Source organism: Narcine bancroftii, chromosome 7 (assembly GCF_036971445.1).
Source record: "Narcine bancroftii isolate sNarBan1 chromosome 7, sNarBan1.hap1, whole genome shotgun sequence".
In the NCBI taxonomy this organism is placed as follows: domain Eukaryota; kingdom Metazoa; phylum Chordata; class Chondrichthyes; order Torpediniformes; family Narcinidae; genus Narcine; species Narcine bancroftii.
Genome location: NC_091475.1, coordinates 212,947,601 through 212,968,102, shown reverse-complemented (window position 1 = coordinate 212,968,102; position 20,502 = coordinate 212,947,601). Strand labels below are relative to the sequence as shown.

The following is a 20,502-nucleotide window of genomic DNA, read 5'->3' as shown; positions in this document are numbered from 1 at the left end:
TGGAAAACACAGCAAACCCACGTCAGCACAGTTAGTGTAGGGGCGGCATGGTTAGCACAACGCTGTTACACCACCAGTGATCAAGACCAGGCTTTGGATCCCGCGCTATCTGTAAGGAGTTGGTACCTTCTCCCCGTGTCTGCGTGGGTTTTCCCCAGGGGCTCCAGTTTCCTCCCACTGTTCAAAATATACTGGTTAATTGGGTGGCACAGACTTGTGGGCCGAAAGGGCCTGTCACCATGCTGTATGTCCAAATTTAATTTAAATGGTATTCTGATCCTTGAGGCATCCTGAAGCAACTTCACTGGAAAGCTATTCATTCCAAGGGTGTTTATTTAAACCCATTATGGTTTGATATGAATGAGAGTCGCAGTCATACGATGATTCAGCACAGAAGCCCATTCTGCCCCTTACAGTCATAGACACTGAGCTGGAAACAGGCCATTTAGCCCATCACATCAATGCATCCTCCATTGCTTCAAAGAGAAAAGCCCTGGTTCATGCTTCAAAGAGAAAAGCCCTGGTTCACTCAATCTTTTCTCTTGATTTATTTATTTATAAATAAAATACTGTTGGTCTGTGAGTGTGTTATGTCTGGCTGCGTCTCTCCATGCTTTGTACTGTTTCGTTGGGTTTTGCTTGTACAATCAGATGACAATAAACTTGACTTAACTTGAAACGTGTTCTCCAATAGCAACCCGCGAAACCTGCCCTTTACTTAAACCTAATTAACATCTGCATTTTATTACTTCAGTTCCACCTATCCATTATTGTCTTGAATTTGATGAACAAGTCAAAAGAAATGCACTTGCATTGAATGTTTGGTGAGAGCTTTACAGCAGAATTTTGCTCAGCTTCAGATTATGTACAAAGGGAAATAATTACTATGGTTGAAAAGGTTGCAAATGCTGAAGCCAGCATTTCTCTGTTCCCAGACTGATCCGTGCAGCCCTGTGTTAGCATTCAAAGTTGGTAGTACATCACGATAATCAGATAGTTCATCTTTTAGCACGGCATGGTTAGTGCAGCAGTCACCAAAATGCTACTACGTTCGAATCAGCCAAGGAGCTCGTGTGCTCTCCCTCTGTCCGAATGGGTTTCCTCCACATTCTAAAACAACCTCAAGTCTTTTTCCTTCCTGATCTCTTTCTTGAGGTTTTTCTTGCATTTTTTATATTCCTCAAGTATCTCATTTGCTCCATGTTGCCTCTATCTGTTCTACACCTCTCTCTTATCTGAAAATCCCTCAAAAACCAAGGTTCCCTGTGCCTGCAAACCTCGCCTTTAATCCTGACAGGAACATACAAACTCTACTCTCAACATTTCACCTTTGAAGGTTTTCCACTTACCTCACACGTCCTTGCCTGAAAACACTATCCCAATCCACGCATTCTAGATCCTTTCTCATTTCCTCAAAATTAGCCTTTCTCCAATTTAGAATCTCAACCTGAGGCTCAGACCCATCCTTCTCCATAATCAACTTGAAACTAATGGCATTACGATCACTGGACCCAAAATGTTCCCCTACACAGACTTCTGTCACCTGTCCTGTCTCATTCCCTAAAAGGAGATCCAGTAGAGATATCTAGTTGGTATCTCTATATATTGATTTAGAAAACTTTCCTGAACTCATTTGACAGACTTTAAGCTATCCAGCTCTCTTACAGTATGGGAGTCCCAGTCAATATGTGGAAAGTTAAAATCTCCTACTATCACAAACTTATGTTTCTTGCTGCTGTCTGCTATCTCTCTGCAAACCTCCAATTCTTGTTGACTATTGGGCGGTCAATAATACCCATTCCTCAGCTCCACCCATATAGCCTCAGTAGACGAGCCCTCTGGTCTGTCCTGCCTGAGCACAGCTGTGATATTTTCCCTGATGAGCAATACCACTCCTCCCCCTTTCATTCCCCCCCCACCCTCCCCCCTCCCCCGTTCTATCGTGTCTAAAGCAATGGAAGTCTGGAACTTTGAGCTGCCAGTCCTGCCCCTCCTGCAACCTAGTTTCACTAGTGGCCACAATGTCATAATTTGAGACATCTCAGACCCTGGCCTCATCCAGGAATCTTGATCTCTTCCACAGAACCTCTTATCTGTCCCCTAACAATGGAATCTATCACTACAGCTCACCACTTCTCCTCCCTTCCCTACTTGGCCTCAGGACCAGACTCCATGCCAGAGACCTGGCCACCACGGCTTGTCCCTGGTAGATGCCTCCCACAACAGTATCCAAGATGGTCTACTTGTTATTGAGGGGGACAGCCACCGGGGTCCTCTCCACTGCCTGCCTGTACCCTTTCCTTCCCCTGTCACCCATCTACCCTCCTCCTGCCTCCTAGATGTGATGGTGTTCTTGTAACTCCTGTCCATCACTCCCTCTGCCTCCCAATGATCCAGAGTTCATCCAACTCCAGCTCCAATTCCTTAATATGGCTAGAAGTACTCCTTAGCCAGTCAGGTTATGGGAGAAGCTCGTCCATGAAACTGGTTCTCTTTGTCGACATTGCTTGATGTTCTGTTTATCCTCCATTCTCAGAATGTACCTTCTTTACTCTCACTCGAGGCAAGAGAGGGGTGGAATGGATCCCACTGAGGCATCGCATTTCGAGCTACAGTTTCACTATCACATGTCTGCTGCCCTTGGTTGGAAATACACCAGCACTTTGTCCTCTCCCACTACTGCCAAATGTTTCAGCTTTGACAAGTGCGACTGTCTCAGAGATAATCAGCTGTGAGATTTCAATGAACTGTTCTAGCAATTTACCTACAAGAAGCCAGAACTTTGAGCTCTGTTGGGGAAACCAGGTCGTTATTTTATTTAAGCCACCAATGGCCAGTAACTATGTGGGACAACCTCAACAATACGGAGATCCCAGTCACTAACCTGGAATAGTTTCAGGGAAGTGCCTACACATATGTAGACATACATGAAGTATGGTAACAGGCCCTTTCGGCCCTCGAGCCCATGCCACCCAATTACACCTGAATGGCCTACAACTCCCGGTATGTTTTGAACGGTGGGGGGGAAACCCACGCACACATGGGAAGAACGTAAAAACTCCTTCTAGACAGTGTGGGATTTGTACCCCAGTCCCAATCGCTGGCGCTGAAACAGCGTAGTTAACCACGATGCTATCTGTGCCGCCCAAGGAGATGCCATAAGCAGCACTGGTATGGATTTGAGTCTCATTACTCACACCAACCATCAGGGACAGTCAGCACAGCTTTGTGAGGGGCCGGTCATACCACTTGAGCCTAATTGAGTTTTTTGAGGAAGCAACAAAAGAAATCCATGAAGGTAGGGCAGTAAGTGGTGTATATGATTTTAGTAAGGCATTTGACAAGGTCTCCCATGGTGGACTCATTCAGAAAGTCCTGAAGCATGCGATCCATGCAACCCTGATTCAGAATTGGCTTACTTGCAGGAAGCAGAGTGTAGTAGTAGATGGAACGTATTCCACCTAGTGGAGTTCTACGCCATCTCTTCTAGCACCCCTGCTCTTTGTGATTTTTATAAATGACCTGGACGAAGAAGTGTAAGTCAGTAAGTTTGCAGATGACACGAAGGTTGGGAGTTTTTGCATAGTGTAGAAAGTTGTCGATGGTTACAACAGGATTTAGATGGATTCAGACTTGGGTGGAGAAGTAGTAGATAGAGTTCGATCTGGATAAGTGTGAAGTGATTCATTTTAGAAGGCCAAACTTGAAGGTGGAGTACATGGTTAATGGCAGGATTCTTAACAGTGTGGAAGAACAGAGGGATCTTGGGGTCTAATTCCATAGATACCTCAAGGTTGCCATATGGGTTGATAGGACAGTTTAGAAAGCCTATGGCATGCTGGCCTTCATTAGTTGGGACATTGTTCAAGAGCCGTGGGCTAATGTCGCAGCTCTCTGAAACTCTGGTGAGACCACACTTGGAATATTGTGTACAGTTCTGGTCTCCTCATTACAGGAAGGATGTGGAGGGTTTGGAGAGGGGGCAGAGGAGATTTACCAAGATGTTGCCTGGATTGTTGAAAGTGTCTTATGAAGCAAGGTTAAAAGAGCTGGGGCTTTTTGCTTTGGAGCGAAGAAGGCTGGAAGTTGATTAAATAGACATCTACAAGATCATGAGAAGCACAGATAGGGTGGACAGCCAGCACCTTTTTCCCAGGGTGGGAGTAGCAAACACCAGAGGACATCTGTACAAGGTGAGGGGAGGAAAGTTTAAGGGAGAAAACATGGGAAAGTTTTTTTAAACTGAGAGTGGTGGTGCCTGGAATGCATTGCCAGGGGTGGTGGTGGAGGCTGGGATGAGGGACATTTAAACAGATACATAGATTCAAGAAAGAGGGTTTACGGGTGTGTAGTAGGGAAGGGTGAAACTGTTGAGTAGGTTTATATAGGTCGGCACAACATCCTGGGCCGAAGGGTCTGTATTGTACATAGTTCATGTTCTATGTGCTAACTCTCTCCTTGTAGGTGATTAGGATTGATAAATTAAAATGACAATTTAGCAATGATTTTCCTAGTGAACAGTCTAAACACGGCATAAACAGCACCTTACATACCTTTGAGAACACAAAGAGCACAGAAGAGACAAAGAGCCTTCAACCCATCGTGTCTGTGCTGACCATGATGCCAATTTTAACTACTGTCATCTCCCTGCACGTGGTTTATATCTCCTCCAGGTGCCAGTCCCTCAAGTACGTGATGCCAATTTTAACTACTGTCATCTCCCTGCACGTGGTTTATATCTCCTCCAGGTGCCAGTCCCTCAAGTACATGATGCCAATTTTAACTATTGTCATCTCCCTGCACGTGGTTTATATCTCCTCCAGGTGCCAGTCCCTCAAGTACGTGATGCCAATTTTAACTATTGTCATCTCCCTGCACGTGGTTTATATCTCCTCCAGGTGCCAGTCCCTCAAGTACGTGATGCCAATTTTAACTACTGTCATCTCCCTGCACGTGGTTTATATCTCCTCCAGGTGCCAGTCCCTCAAGTACATGATGCCAATTTTTTTTTTTTTTTAATTTTTTATTTTTCACACCATAAATCACATTAGCCATGATATACACTTTTTCTTTTTCACACATTTACAGTGACTTTTTCTCCCCCCTCCCTCCCTCCTCCCTCCCTCCTCCCTCCTCCCAAGCCACCCCCCCCACCCCCCGCCTCATCCATTTTAGGTATACAATCTAGGTTGCATTAATTCAGTCAGACAATGTTGTCATTCAACAAAAACACACCAGAAATTCTACGGAGTCCATTCTTTTCTTTCCTTCTCCTTCCATCAACTTAGGTAATGTTTGTCCCCAGTAGGTTTTCGCTATTGTATTTAATGTAAGGCTCCCATACTTGTTCGAATATTTCAATATTATTTTTAAACTATATGTTATTTTTTCTAATGGAATACATTTATTCATTTCTATATACCATTGTTGTATTTTCAAATTATCTTCCAATTTCCAGGTTGACATAATACATTTTTTTGCTACGGCTAGGGCTATCTTAACAAATCTTTTTTGTGCATCCTCCAAATCAATTCCAAATTCTTTGTTTTTTATGTTACTTAGGAGAAAGATCTCTGGATTCTTTGGTATATTGTTTTCTGTTATTTTACTTAATATCTGATTGAGATCATCCCAAAATTTTTCTACTCTCTCACATGTCCAGATTGCATGAATTGTTGTTCCCATTTCTTTTTTACATCGAAAACATCTATCAAATAATGTTGGGTCCCATTTATTTAACTTTTGCGGTGTAATGTATAGTCTGTGTAACCAATTATATTGTATCATACGTAGCCTCGTATTTAGTGTATTTCTCATCGTTCCAGAACATAATTTCTCCCATGTTTCCTTTTTTATCTTTATATTTAAATCTTGTTCCCATTTTTGTTTAGTTTTACCATTTGTTTCCTCATTCTCCTTTTCTTGCAGTTTAATATACATATTTGTTATAAATCTTTTGATTAACATTGTATCTGTAATCACATATTCAAGGTTACTTCCCTCTGGTAAACTCAAATTGCTTCCTAATTTATCCTTCAAGTAGGATCTCAGTTGGTAATATGCCAGCGCTGTATCTCCAGTTATATTGTACTTATCTCTCATTTGTTCAAAGGATAAGAATCTACTTCCTGAAAAACAATTTTCTATTCTTTTAATCCATTTTTTTTCCCATTCTCTAAAGGAAAGGTTGTCTATTGTAAAAGGGAGTAGCTTATTTTGCGTCAATATTAGTTTTGGTAATTGATAATTTGTTTTATTTCTTTCTACATGGATCTTCTTCCAAATATTGAGGAGATGATGTAATACTGGAGAAGTTCTATGTTGTACCAATTTTTCGTCCCATTTATATAATATGTGTTCAGGTATCTTTTCCCCTATTTTATCTAATTCTAATCTCGTCCAGTCTGGTTTTTCCCTTGTTTGATAAAAATCTGATAGGTATCTTAATTGTGCGGCTCTATAATAATTTTTAAAGTTTGGCAATTGTAAGCCTCCTTGTTTATACCATTCTGTTAATTTATCTAGTGCTATCCTCGGTTTCCCCCCCTCTCCATAAAAATTTCCTTATTATTTTCTTTAACTCTTTGAAGAATTTTTCTGTCAGTTGTATTGGCAGTGCCTGAAATAAGTATAATATCCTTGGAAAAATGTTCATTTTAATACAGTTTATCCTTCCTATCAGTGTTAGTGGTAGATCTTTCCAATGCTCTAAATCGTCCTGCAATTTTTTCATTAGTGGATTATAATTGAGTTTATATAATTGGCCTAGATTTTTGTTTATTTGTACACCTAGGTATTTTATTGCCTGCATTTGCCATCTAAATGGAGATTCCTTCTTACATTTTGAGAAATCCGCATTATTCATAGGCATTGCTTCACTTTTATTTACGTTTATCTTGTAACCCGACACTTCTCCATATTCCTTCAATTTCTTATATAATTCTTTTATTGATAATTCTGGTTCTGTTAAGTACACTATAACATCATCCGCAAATAGACTGATTTTATATTCCCTGTCTTTTATTTTTATTCCTTTTATATTATTATCTATTCTTATCAATTCTGCTAGTGGTTCTATAGCTAGCGCAAACAATAAAGGTGATAGTGGGCATCCCTGCCGCGTTGACCTGCTTAAGTTAAATTGCTTTGATACATGTCCATTTACTGTCACTTTCGCTAACGGTCCCTTATATAATGCTTTAATCCAATTAATATACTTCTCCGGTAAACTGAATTTTTGCAATACTTTGAACAAATAATTCCATTCTACTCTGTCGAAGGCCTTCTCTGCGTCTAAAGCAACTGCTACTGCAGGTGCTTTATTTCTTTCTACTGCATGAATTAAGTTAATAAATTTACAAATATTGTCTGTTGTGCGTCTTTTTTTGATAAATCCAGTTTGGTCTAGATTTACCATTTTCGGTACCTGTTCTGCTAATCTGTTTGCTAATAGTTTAGCTATTATCTTATAGTCTGTGTTTAGCAAAGATATTGGTCTATATGATGCTGGTATGAGTGGATCTTTCCCTTGTTTTAGTATTACTGTAATTATTGCTGTTTTACATGAATCTGGTAAGGTTTGTGTTTCATCAATCTGGTTGATTACATCCAGGAGGGGCGGTATTAATAAGTCTTTAAATGTTTTGTAGAATTCTATTGGAAATCCATCCTCTCCTGGTGTCTTATTATTTGGTAATTTTTTTTATTATCTCTTGTATTTCTGCTATTCCAAATGGTTCTGTTAATTTATTTTGTTCCTCTATTTGTAGTTTTGGTAGTTCAATTTTAGTCAAAAATTTCTCTATTTTCCCTTCTTTCCCTTCGTTTTCAGTTTGGTATAATTGTTCATAGAATTCTCTAAAGTTTTCCTTAATTTCTTTTGGATTATATGTAATTTGTTTGTCTTTTTTCCTTGATGCCAATACCATTTTCTTAGCTTGTTCTTTCTTAAGCTGCCATGCTAGGATTTTGTGCGTTTTTTCCCCCTAGTTCATAATATTTCTGTTTTGTCTTCATTATATTCTTCTCTACCTTATATGTTTGTAATGTTTCATATTTTATCCGCCAATTCTCTTCTTTTAGTTGTATCTTCCTTCATTGCTAATTTTTTTTCTATGTTTACTATTTCCCTTTCCAACTGCTCTGTTTCCTGATTATAGTCCTTCTTCATCTTGGTTACATAGCTTATTATTTGCCCTCTAATGAATGCTTTCATTGAGTCCCATAGTATAAACTTATCTTCCACTGATTCCGTATTTACTTCAAAATACATTTTTAATTGTTTTTCAATAAATTCTCTAAAATCCTGTCTTTTAAGTAGCATGGGGTTTAATCTCCATCTATACATTCTTGGAGGGATGTCCTCTAGCTTTACTGTCAATATTAAGGGTGAATGGTCCGATAGTATTCTCGCTTTATATTCTGTTTTTCTTACTCTATCCTGCATACTAGCTGATAACAAAAATAGGTCTATTCTTGAGTATGTTTTATGTCTAGCCGAGTAGTATGAGTATTCCTTTTCTTTTGGGTTTTTTTTCCTCCATATATCCAAAAGTTTCATTTCTTGCATTGATTTAATTATAAATTTGGTTACTTTGTTCTTCCTGTTAATTTTTTTCCCCGTTTTATGCATATTTGGATCCAAATTCAGGTTGAAATCCCCTCCTATTAGTATGTTCCCTTGCGTATTAGCTACCTTCAAAAAGATATCTTGCATAAACTTTTGATCTTCTTCGTTAGGTGAATATACATTAAGTAGATTCCAAAACTCCGAATATATCTGACATTTTATCATAACATATCTCCCTGCTGGATCTATTATTTCCTCTTCTATTTTAAATGGCACATTTTTACTAATTAATATAGCCACTCCTCTTGCTTTTGAATTATACGATGCTGCTGTTACGTGTCCTACCCAATCTCTCTTTAATTTCTTGTGCTCCAATTCAGTCAAGTGTGTTTCTTGGACAAATGCTATATCAATTTTTTCCTTTTTCAGTAAATTTAGTAGTTTCTTCCTTTTAATTTGGTTATGTATTCCATTAATATTTAAAGTCATATAGTTCAGCGTAGCCATTTTATACTTTGTTTATCTTCTCCTTCCGTTTTTCCATCATTACCTTTCCTCCTTTTCCATTTCTGTTTTCTTATTTTCAACTCTTTATAAGACAACATTCCTACCACATCAAACATTTTCCTTATTCTCCTATTTATATCTTCTTTATCCCCAATCTCCCCTTCCCCTCCTGAGTTGTCCTTTATCCCTTGTCGGACAACCACATCTCCCCTCTCCATTTGGGTTTGCGAATTCATTTGCAAGCGTCAACTGATTTTGCAGTGACCGCTATTTCTTCCCACCCAGCCCTCCCCAGAAAAGATTTCACTTTTCATATGTAACAAAGGTCACTCTTTTAATTCCCTCCTTATTCCCTCTATTCCATTACCTTCCCTTATTCATTCTTGTCTATACTATCTATATTTCCCTCTAAGTACAGATACCTTCACGTATGCACATTTTATCTATTCACTCTTATACCTCTTTACCCACATACATATCAATCGTGATCATTTTTACTCTCATTACCCGTCTTCATCCCTCAGTCTATTTTTGTAATTGTTCTGCAAATTTTCGTGCTTCTTCTGGGTCCGAGAATAGTCTGTTTTGTTGTCCTGGAATAAATATTTTCAATACCGCTGGATGCTTTAGTATAAATTTATACCCTTTCTTCCATAAAATCGCCTTTGCTGTATTGAACTCTTTTCTCTTCTTTAGGAGTTCAAAACTTATATCTGGATAAATGAAGATTTTTTGCCCTTTATACTCCAGTGGTTTGTTGCCCTCTCTTACTTTTTCCATTGTCTTCTCCAGTACCTTTTCTCTTGTAGTATATCTTAGGAATTTTACTACAATAGATCTTGGTTTTTGTTGTGGTTGTGGTTTAGAGGCCAATGCTCTATGTGCCCTTTCTATTTCCATTTCTTGCTGTAGTTCTGGACATCCTAGGGTCTTAGGGATCCACTCTTTTATAAACTCCCTCATATTCTTGCCTTCTTCATCTTCCTTAAGGCCCACTATCTTTATGTTATTTCTTCTGTTATAATTTTCCATTATATCTATTTTCTGAGCTAACAGTTCTTGTGTCTCTTTAACTTTTTTATTAGATTCCTCTAATTTCTTTTTTAAGTCCTCTACCTCCATTTCTACTGCTGCTTCCCGCTCTTCCATCTTGTCCATTTTCTTTCCCATTTCTGTTAAGGTCATATCTATTTTATTCATTTTCTCTTCTGTGTTGTTTATTCTTTTTCTTAAATCATTAAATTCCTGTGTTTGCCATTCTTTAAATGACTCCATGTATCCTTTAATAAGAGAAAGTACCTTCTTTATCTTGCCTTTCCCTTCTTCTTCTATTTCACTGTACTCTTCCTCTTCCTCTGGGTTGACCATCTGTTGTTTCTTTGTTGCACTTTCCTTCTCTTCTTTCTTGTTTCCATTGTCTTCTGTGGTCTCTTCTTGCTGCAGGTGTTCTGCAGCTGTCGTTGCCGGCTGTGGAGATCGACTCCCCAGCTGTTCCCCCCTCCCGTCGGTGTGTTTTTTTTCATGCGCATAGCGCATGCGCGAAGAGTCGCGCATGCACGGTTGCACACTTTTACTCGGCTCAGTGAGCCATTTTTGTAGTCCATTATTTACCGACCTGAGGGAGCGGGTTTCTCTCTCCACAGCGGGCCTCTTCGAACAGGTAAGCCCTTCACCTTCTTCCTCCGTTGTCTTCTCTTCCTCTCTTCTTACCGCTGCTTTCGATTTTTCTTTTTTGTCGCCATCTTCTTTCCACCTTTATACTCACTTTTCTTTAACTTTTATTTCTGTGCCTTTGTGTTTTCCTTTGTTTTTCCCGACTTTTCTGGAGAGGGCTGGAGTTCACTGTCCGGCCACTACTCCATCACGTGACTCCTCTCCAAGTACATGCTGCCAATTTTAACTACTGTCATCTCCCTGCACGTGGTTTATATCTCCTCCAGGTGCCAGTCCCTCAAGTACGTGATGCCAATTTTAACTATTGTCATCTCCCTGCACGTGGTTTATATCTCCTCCAGGTGCCAGTCCCTCAAGTACGTGATGCCAATTTTAACTATTGTCATCTCCCTGCACGTGGTTTATATCTCCTCCAGGTGCCAGTCCCTCAAGTACGTGATGCCAATTTTAACTACTGTCATCTCCCTGCACGTGGTTTATATCTCCTCCAGGTGCCAGTCCCTCAAGTACGTGATGCCAATTTTAACTACTGTCATCTCCTTGCACGTGGTTTCAGTCCCTCAAGTACATGATGCCAATTTTAACTACTGTCATCTCCCTGCACGTGGTTTATATCTCCTCCAGGTGCCAGTCCCTCAAGTACGTGATGCCAATTTTAACTACTGTCATCTCCCTGCACGTGGTTTATATCTCCTCCAGGTGCCAGTCCCTCAAGTACGTGATGCCAATTTTAACTACTGTCATCTCCCTGCACGTGGTTTCAGTCCCTCAAGTACATGATGCCAAATTTAACTACTGTCATCTCCCTGCACGTGGTTTATATCTCCTCCAGGTGCCAGTCCCTCAAGTACGTGATGCCAATTTTAACTACTGTCATCTCCCTGCACGTGGTTTATATCTCCTCCAGGTGCCAGTCCCTCAAGTACGTGATGCCAATTTTAACTACTGTCATCTCCCTGCACGTGGTTTATATCTCCTCCAGGTGCCAGTCCCTCAAGTACATGATGCCAATTTTAACTACTGTCATCTCCCTGCACGTGGTTTATATCTCCTCCAGGTGCCAGTCCCTCAAGTACATGATGCCAATTTTAACTACTGTCATCTCCCTGTACGTGGTTTATATCTCCTCCAGGTGCCAGTCCCACAAGTACATGATGCCAATTTTAACTATTGTCATCTCCCTGCACGTGGTTTATATCTCCTCCAGGTACCAGTCCCTCAAGTACATGATGCCAATTTTAACTACTGTCATCCCCCTGCGCGTGGTTTATATCTCCTCCAGGTGCCAGTCCCTCAAGTACATGATGCCAATTTTAACTACTGTCATCTCCCTGCACGTGGTTTATATCTCCTCCAGGTGCCAGTCCCTCAAGTCCCAAACTTTACCAGGGATGGTTGGCAGATGATCCTTCATCACAACATCTCCTTTCAAATGGTTTTTTGGAGGGGCTGAGTGTGGTGCATGTTGGGACATGGTCCTTTCTCCATCTAGCCACCTTCCCCTCCCACCCAATTCCTCAGGACTAATTATAAAGGCCCAAAAAGGCTTTCAGCCGCATAGGTAAACACACTTTTGTCCCACACTCAATCCAGATGAACTTTTTGAATGTCTGAACAAGATAACATAAACTGATAAGAAAAACATCAGCAAAGATTTTGAATGCCTCAAGTCTGTGCCTCACCTCAAAGTGAAATCCTTCATTAATTGCAAGGGCCTGGAGGATCTTGGAGGAGACTGTGGTGGCCAACATATACACATTCTTCACATCCGTTGGATCAGGATGCTCAGTCCTCCAACAGTTGAACATCCACCACCCGAGGAGAGCTCCCAGCTCGTTGCCAGAGAACACCTTCCATCTGCCACTGCAACGAGACCAAAGAAGCAGGCTGCATTAGGTACCTTGGGGAGTTTACCATACAAATCTTCAAGGCAAGGTTCTAAAACAGCTGGGAGATTCTGAGACTCAAAACACACTTGCAGATGCTCAGCAGAGTGAGGTTGTAGTCAAAACACAAAACACAATGCTGGGGAAATTTAGCAAGTAAACAGTGTACTTTTGTGTGTAAAAGTTATCACGCCATACATTGACCCCCTCCCCCCCCATTGTTGCGTGTGGGGGTGGAGGGGTCCAGTCCACCTTGGCCCCTGCAACCTACAGAACAGAGCCTCCATCGCAAACTTCCACCCTGGCTCCAGGAGTGCATGGGGCTCCCTCCCTCCATCTTTTGACTTTCTCAACCTTCCCCCTCCCTGCTTTGGACACTTTCAACCCTCCACCTCCTGATCCACCCCATCCTCCTCCCATCCCCGACACCCTCCACATCACTGAACCTCCCCCTAACCTCTGCTTGGTCTTCACCATCCCCTCCGGCCTTCCCCTCTTGGAGATTGAATGCTCTGTCCTCAGTAGAGGTCTCACCTTCGTCCTCCTTTTCCCACACCATGATATTGAACTCTTCTTCCACTAGCTCCGTCTCCATGCTTACTTCCACAACCATGATTCTCCACCCCCACTATAGATCCCTTCTTCCACCTCCTGGACACCTCACTCTGGTCTTCTACTTGCTCTGGACCTTTATATTTCCAACTGCCGCCGTGACACCATATCAACCACTACTCCCCTCATTCATTCCAATCTCACCCCTTCGGAATGCCTGGCCCTCCACTCTCGCTGCACCAATCCAAACCTCACAATTGAAGCTGCAGGCAAGCGTGGCACTGTTGTGGTCTGGCACACTGACCTCTATCTGGCCAAAGCCAGACAATGACTCTCAGACTCCTCCTCTTATTTAACCCTCTAACAGGACACCTCCAAAACTCATCAAACCATTGTATTACGCACCATCCCTGAACTCATAATTTCCAGTCACCTCCCTGGCATGGCCTCCAACCTTATTGATTCCCAACCCCGTCCCACCCGTTTCTACCTCCTTCCCAAGATCCACAAACCCAAATAACCCGGCAGACCCATCTTATCCACTTGCTCCTGCCCCACCAAATTGGTCTCCATTTACCTTGACTCTGTTTTATTTCCCTTCCCACTTACATCTGGGTCACTTCACACATCCTCCATCACCAACAACTTCCAATTCCCTGAACTCGATTGCCTCATATTTACCATGGGGATTCAATCCCTATACTCCTTTATCCCCCATACTGAAGACCTCAAAGTCATTTGTTCCTTTCTAGACAATAGAGCCAACCAGCCCCGCTCCACCACCACCCTCTTCAGTTTGGCAGAATTTGTCCTCACCCTCAAGAATTTCTCCTTTGACTCATCCCACTTTCTCCAGATTAAAGGGGAAGTCATAGGCCCCCACATAGGCCCCAGCTCTGCCTGTCTTTTTGTTGGCTACATGGAGTAATCATGCTACAAGTCTACACAGAGAAGGCCCCTCAATTCTTCCTCTGCTACATCAATGACTACTTTGGGGCTGCCTCATAGAACACTACAGCACAGAAAGAGGCCATTCAGCCCTTCTAGTCTGTGCTTAAAACATCACATCACTAGTCCCACTGACCTGCATCCATTCCATAACCTTCTAGACCTCTCCCATCCATGTCTACTGTCTCTCTATCTATCCATTTTATTTGAAAATGTACCAATGATGAACTCATCAACTTCATCCACCTTGCTGTCAACTTCCACCCCAACCACAAATTCACTTGGTTCATCTCTAGCCACACTCTCCCTTTCCTCGATCTCTCTGTCTCCATCTCGGGAGACAAACTCTAGGCAGACATCTTCTACGAATCCACCAACTCCCACAGCTACCGCTACTACACCTCTTCCCACCCTGTTCCGTATAAGGATACCATTCCATTCTCTCATTTTCTCCATCTCCGTTGTATCTGCACCCAGGATGAGGACTTCAATGCCAGATCAGCAGAGATGTCCTCCTTCTTCCAAAAATGTAGCTTTCCATCAACTCAGCCCTCACCTGAATATCCTCTAATACCTGCACATCTTCCCCCATTCACAACAAGGACAGGATTTCTCTTGTCCTCACCGACCACCCTACCAGCCTTTGCATCCAACACATCGTCCTCCACCATTTCCATCACCTACTATGTGATCCCACCACTAGACACATATTCCCCTCTCATTCCCTCTCTGCCTTCTGCCTTGTCCACTCCTCTCTCCCCACCAATTGTCCCCTTGGAGCAACTGGGCCCACATTTAGAAGGATGGTAGGGGATTTGATTGAAAGATCATTCAGGGATTGGATGCTAGAGGCAGGAAACATGTTCCCGATGTTGGGGGAGTCCAGAACCAGAGGCCACAGTTTAAGAATAAAGGGTAGGCCATTTAGAATGGAGTTGAGGAAAATCTTTTTCACCCAGAGAGTTGTGGATGTGTGGAATGTTCTGCCTCAGAAGGCAGTGGAGGCCAATCCTCTGGATGCTTTCAAGAAAGAGTTAGATAGAGCTCTTAAAGATAGCGGAGTCAAGGGATATGGGGAGAATGCAGGAGTGGGGTACTGATTTTGTGGATGTTCAGCCATGATCAAAATGAAAGGTAGTGTTGGCTTGAAGGACAGAATGGCCTACTCCTGCACCTACTGTCTATTGGTATCTACCCCTATGACCACAGGAGATGCTCCACTTATGCTCACACCTGCTTTCTCATCATCATTCAAGGCCACAAACAGTCAGTCCTTCCAAGTGAAGTGACATTTCACTTGTGAATCTGCAGGGGTCATCTACTGAATCCAGTGCTCTTGTTGTGGTCCCCTCTACTTCGAAGAGGCTGGAGACAGACTGGGAGATTGCTTTGTTGAGCATTTCGATTCTCCATGACATGTCAGTCTATGGTCCCATGCTCTGCCAGACTGAGACCACCCGCATATTGGAGGAACACCCCTTCATTTTCTGACTGGGTAGCCTCCAACCTGATGGTATTAATTTTGACTTCTCCGGTTTTCGTTAAACTCTCCCCCCCCCCCACCCACCCCCCCACTTCACTTCTCTCCCGTCACCTTCCCTCAGCTCTGCCTCTCCCTTTTCCCTATCTCCTTTCACACAAACAATGTCAGTTCTCACCTCTCCCCTCATCATATCCAATTAACACCTGTTATTGGTCTGGAGTCCTTCCCCAGCCAGCACAGTCTGTATCCTGAGATTCCCTGCTCTTGGCTTATCTCCTATGGATGCTACAAGACCAGCTGAGTTCCTCCAGTATTGCGCGTTTTTACTACAAATCACAATCCGACTTTCGTGTTTCCTCTCTCTATATTGCAGTTTAAAAAAAATTGTTTACATGTGTACGTTGAGTCAGGTTTTTTTTTTGCACAGTCAATAAATGGTAAATCTGCTGTGCCCACAGGAAAAAGATTCTCAGGGTTGTATGTGATGTCATGTATGTATATTGATAATAAATTTGATTCCTAAACTCTTCCAGTATTATTTTTGAGTAGGTATATATGGATCAGCTCAACATAAAGGCATGAAGGGCCTGTACTGTGCTATGAACATTTGGATATCCATGCCACAAAATTAGCCTTTTGCTAATCGCTATGCTACTGGCAGAAAGACTTTAGCTGCAAAGTCCCTAAGGTCTGGAGTTCCCAATCTCCCCTGGGTTTCTCAGTTAAAGATGCTCTTTTAAACTACCTTCAGGTCATCTGCCTTTTTGTTTTGATTGATTGGCACTCCTATAAAAAGATTCAGAATTTTTTTGCTATGTTCATGATACTGTATAATGGGAAATAACTGCTCCATTCCCATAGCCCTGAAAAATTAATTAGGCCCTAATTCCGCTATGAAGGTTGCTATTGAATCTAATATGAGGAAAAGGTTGTGGAGGGTGCAGAAATCCTCCTCTGGAGTTCATTCTTGTCCTAAGAGTTGGCACCTCCATTGCAGACGGTGATGCAAGCAGACAGAATTCTCTCCACAGTACATCTGTAGAAGCTTACGAGAGTCTTCATTGACCTACTGAATCTCCTCAGACAGCTCACAAAGTATAGCTGCTGGTGAGCCTTCTTTATGATAGCATCAATGTGGAGGCTCCAGAACAAATCCTCAGAGATGTTGGCACCCAGGAATTTGAAATTCTTGACCCTCTCCACTACTGACCCCTTGATGAGGTCTGGGTTGTGTTCCCCTAATTTCCCTCTCCTGAAGTCCACGATCATCCCCTTGGTTTTGCTGATGTTGAGCACCAAGATGTTGTCATTATACCATTCAATGAGCTGATCTATCTCTCTCCTGTTTGCTTCTTCATTCCCATCTGTGATTCTGCCGACAACTGTGGTGTCATCGGCAAACTTGTAGATAGCATTGGAATTGTGCCTGGCCACACAGTAATAAATAGAGCAGTGGGCTAAGCACGCATCCTTGGGGAGGAGGGGACATTATTTCCAATTTGTATTGAATGTGGTCTTCCAATGAGAAAGTCAAGAATCCACTTGCAGAAATGGGTACAGAGGCCTAGAGTTTGTAGCGTTTTGACCATCATTGAGGGAATAATGGTATTGAAGGCCGAACTGTAGACGATGAAGAGCAGCCGTATGTACGAGTTGTGGTTTTCAAGGTGATCCAGAGCTGAGGGGAGAGCCAGTGATATGCATCTGCTGTGGAGCGATTGTGATGATAGGTGAATTCCAGCGAGTCCAGATCTTTGCTTAGATACATCTTAATTCTGGTCGTGACCAGCCTCTCAAAGCATTTCATCCCAGTAAAAGTTAGTGCTACTGGGTGGTAGTCATTGAGGCAGCTCGCACTACTCTTCTTGGGTACCGGGATGATTGATGCCCTTTTGAACCAGGTGGAAACCTCTGACTGCAGCAATGAGAGGTTGAAAATATCCATGAAAACTCTGGCTAGATGGTTGGTGCAGATTTTCAGTACACTGCCAGGGTCTGATGCCTTGCAGGAATTCTCCCTCTTCAATGATGTTCTGGCATCACCCTCAGAAACAGCTATCACAGGGTCCTCAGCCTTTTCAGGGATTCTAGTAGACAATATTTGGTTCTTTTTCTTAAAACAGGCATAGAATGTGCTCAGGTCATTGGGTTGTAAAGAATCATAGCCATCTATACTGTTCGTCCTCGCTTTGAAGGCTGCAATGACCTATACTCCCTGCCATACTGGCGTGTATCTGTCTCTGTCTCTAGTTTCCTCTGGAATTACCACTTTGCTTCGGAGATGGCATTCCACAGGTCGTACCTGCACTTCTTGTAAAGATCCTGATCCCTGGCCTTAAATGCACTTGTTCCCGCCCGCAGCAGGTTGCAAACTCTCGGATTCATCCAGGGCTTCTGTTTGGGGAACACCAGGTATTTTCCTGTGGGCACACACTCGTCCACGCAGGTCTCGATGAAGTCGGTAACACCTGTTGCATATGGATGAGTTCTTGAAAATGTTCTAATCCAACGACTCAAAGCAGTCCTGCAGATGCACCTCCGCCTCCCTCGACCATACTTTTGCCATCTTCAACAGTGGTGCTGTGGTCTTCAGTCTCTGCTTGTACACTGGGAGTAAAAGTACAGCCAGGTGATCTGACTGCTGGCTGAAGTACGGTGGTGGTATGGCTCTAACAGGTTAAAGAATCTCACTTCATGGTTAAAGAATCTCACAATTTTCCCCATAATTCTTAATTACCCACAATAAAAGAATTTTGAATTTTAAGTGACAAACATCTTATTGTAAACAGGGCTGTTTATTTCAAATTTTAAAAGAAATTTGTTGGGTATCAATAATTGGTCTACAAGGTGAAATACTCACTCCTCTTGTTCTTCCGCAACAGCCAATCTGTCTGCATCAGGATCCGTGGCCAATACAACCCGAGCCCCCTCTTTCTCAGCCAGCTTGATGGCAAGAACCTAATAAAGGAGAGCAGGGAAAGGTCATGCTGTGAACTCTATTTACAGTAAAGATTCAATACTGTCTAAAGCAGCCGTTGAGGGAGAGAGAAATTTTTGCTTCTCTTCCACAAACTGATTAGATTCCTCATTTCCAAGTAAATCCCATTGCTAACAATTGGCACCACATCAAAACCATAGATTTTTCAGATATATTGAAACTCTCAGTGACAGCATGCTTTAATTGGAGTCATGGATTCACGAATGTAGATTAGGAATAGCAAAGGGGTCGGGGGGGAAACACTGCTGGGAATTGTTTTGACCAGCCATTCTCAACAGGGCCACAGCACATTCAAGAGGAGGCCATGGATTGAAACCATAAAATATTCTTTGTTTTTTGTATGTAATCGGTAGGAGAGAAGACCAGAAGAAACCAACTAAATGTGTCTGCCTCACAGGCCCATAATTTTTGAGCAGAGTCCTATGGGGGCCATAGCCCATAAAAAAAGTTTAAGAATCACTGGTCCGGCCTTAGGTGATCATCCTTGTTCCCTTTATGTATTTCTCTTCAATTCATCCTTGATGTTACCGAAATGGAGTGGAAAGAACTCCACTTTGAAAGAACAAAAATAGTAGAACAGATTTTCTAAATAGTGAAAGATTGCAGCATGTAGAAGAACTTAAAAGTGATTGCTCAAGAGGTTGGTTTGCAGATACAACAGATAATCGAGAAGGCAAGTGAGACGTTGGCCTTCATTGCTGGAGGGATTGAATTTAAGAGCAGGATACTGGTGAGCCCGCCTGTGCAATACATTCAGTATGCACTTCTGGTCCCCTTAGTTGAGAAAAGATACACTGGTGCTGGAGGTGGTGCAGAGGAGGGTCACCAGGTTGATTCCAGAGATGAGGGAGTTGGCCTCGGAGGAGAGATTGAGCCACTTGGGACTACATTCACTGGAATTTAGAAGAATGAAGGGCATGTTATAGAAACATAAAATTATGAAAGGAATAAACCAGATAGAGGTATGAAAGTTGTATCCACTGGCAACTGAAACTAGAACTAGGGGGCACAGCCTCAAGATTTAAGATAGTAGATTTAGGACCTGCTTCTCCCAGAGGGTGGTGAATTTGTGGAATTCTTTACCCATTGAAGCAGTGGAGGCTGCCTCATTAAATGTATTTAAGGCAGTTAGATAGATGTTAGTAGGATAATTAAGGGTTATGGGGAAAAGGCAGTATTGACCCCTGTAGCACTCCACTGGTCACAGGCCTCCAATCAGAAAAACATCCATCTACTACTACCAATTCCTTCTAGTAAGGAAGTTTTAAATCGTATCGATCTCCAGTGATCTAAAATTCCAGACTAACCTGCCATGCTGGGCCTTGTCAAAGGCCTCGCTGATATATATACACATGTATATGTTTGCACACTGCCCTGCCCACTTCTTGATCACCTCAAAACACTATCAGATTCTTGTTATGAGCCTCTACATCTGAAGCCATGCTGACTACATCCAATCAACCCCTTATCCAAATGCCAGTAGATCTTGACCCTCAGAATCCCCTCCAGTAATTTTCCAACCTCTGACGTCAGGCTCACCAGCCTATTGCTCCCTGGCTTGCCCTTGCTGCTCTTTTTAAATAATGGCACCGTATTAGCCACCCTCAGTTCTTCCGATGTTCTGCTGAGGCCAGAGATGACGTGACTCTGCCAAGCTTCCCACAAGATGTGAGGGTGCACTCTTCATCAGGCTCTGAAGACTTGTCCACTTTAATCTGCTCCAAGGCTGCTAAGACCACTTTCCGGGTGCTTAGTACATGGTCCAGAACATTATTACCCATTTCCTTCCATTCATTTAAAATCTCAGCTATCGGCTGAGGCTCCACATATTGATCTTTAATTGGGCCAATTCTCTCCCTCCCCTCCCTTTTATCCTCAGTATACC

At 42.5% G+C, this 20,502-nt stretch overlaps 1 protein-coding gene across 3 annotated transcripts in view; it reads right to left on the bottom strand.

Annotated features, from left to right (window-relative positions):
• Positions 1-20,502, bottom strand: part of pgm2l1 (phosphoglucomutase 2-like 1) — a 129,573-nt gene that overhangs the window by 29,924 nt on the left and 79,147 nt on the right. For all 3 annotated transcript variants that reach the window (XM_069892238.1, XM_069892239.1, XM_069892240.1), the window contains 2 exons: positions 18,480-18,577; positions 12,433-12,613 (listed from right to left, as the gene is read on the bottom strand). In XM_069892238.1, coding sequence (XP_069748339.1) covers positions 12,433-12,613; positions 18,480-18,577 — 279 coding nt within the window. The remainder of the gene's footprint in view (positions 1-12,432; positions 12,614-18,479; positions 18,578-20,502) is intronic.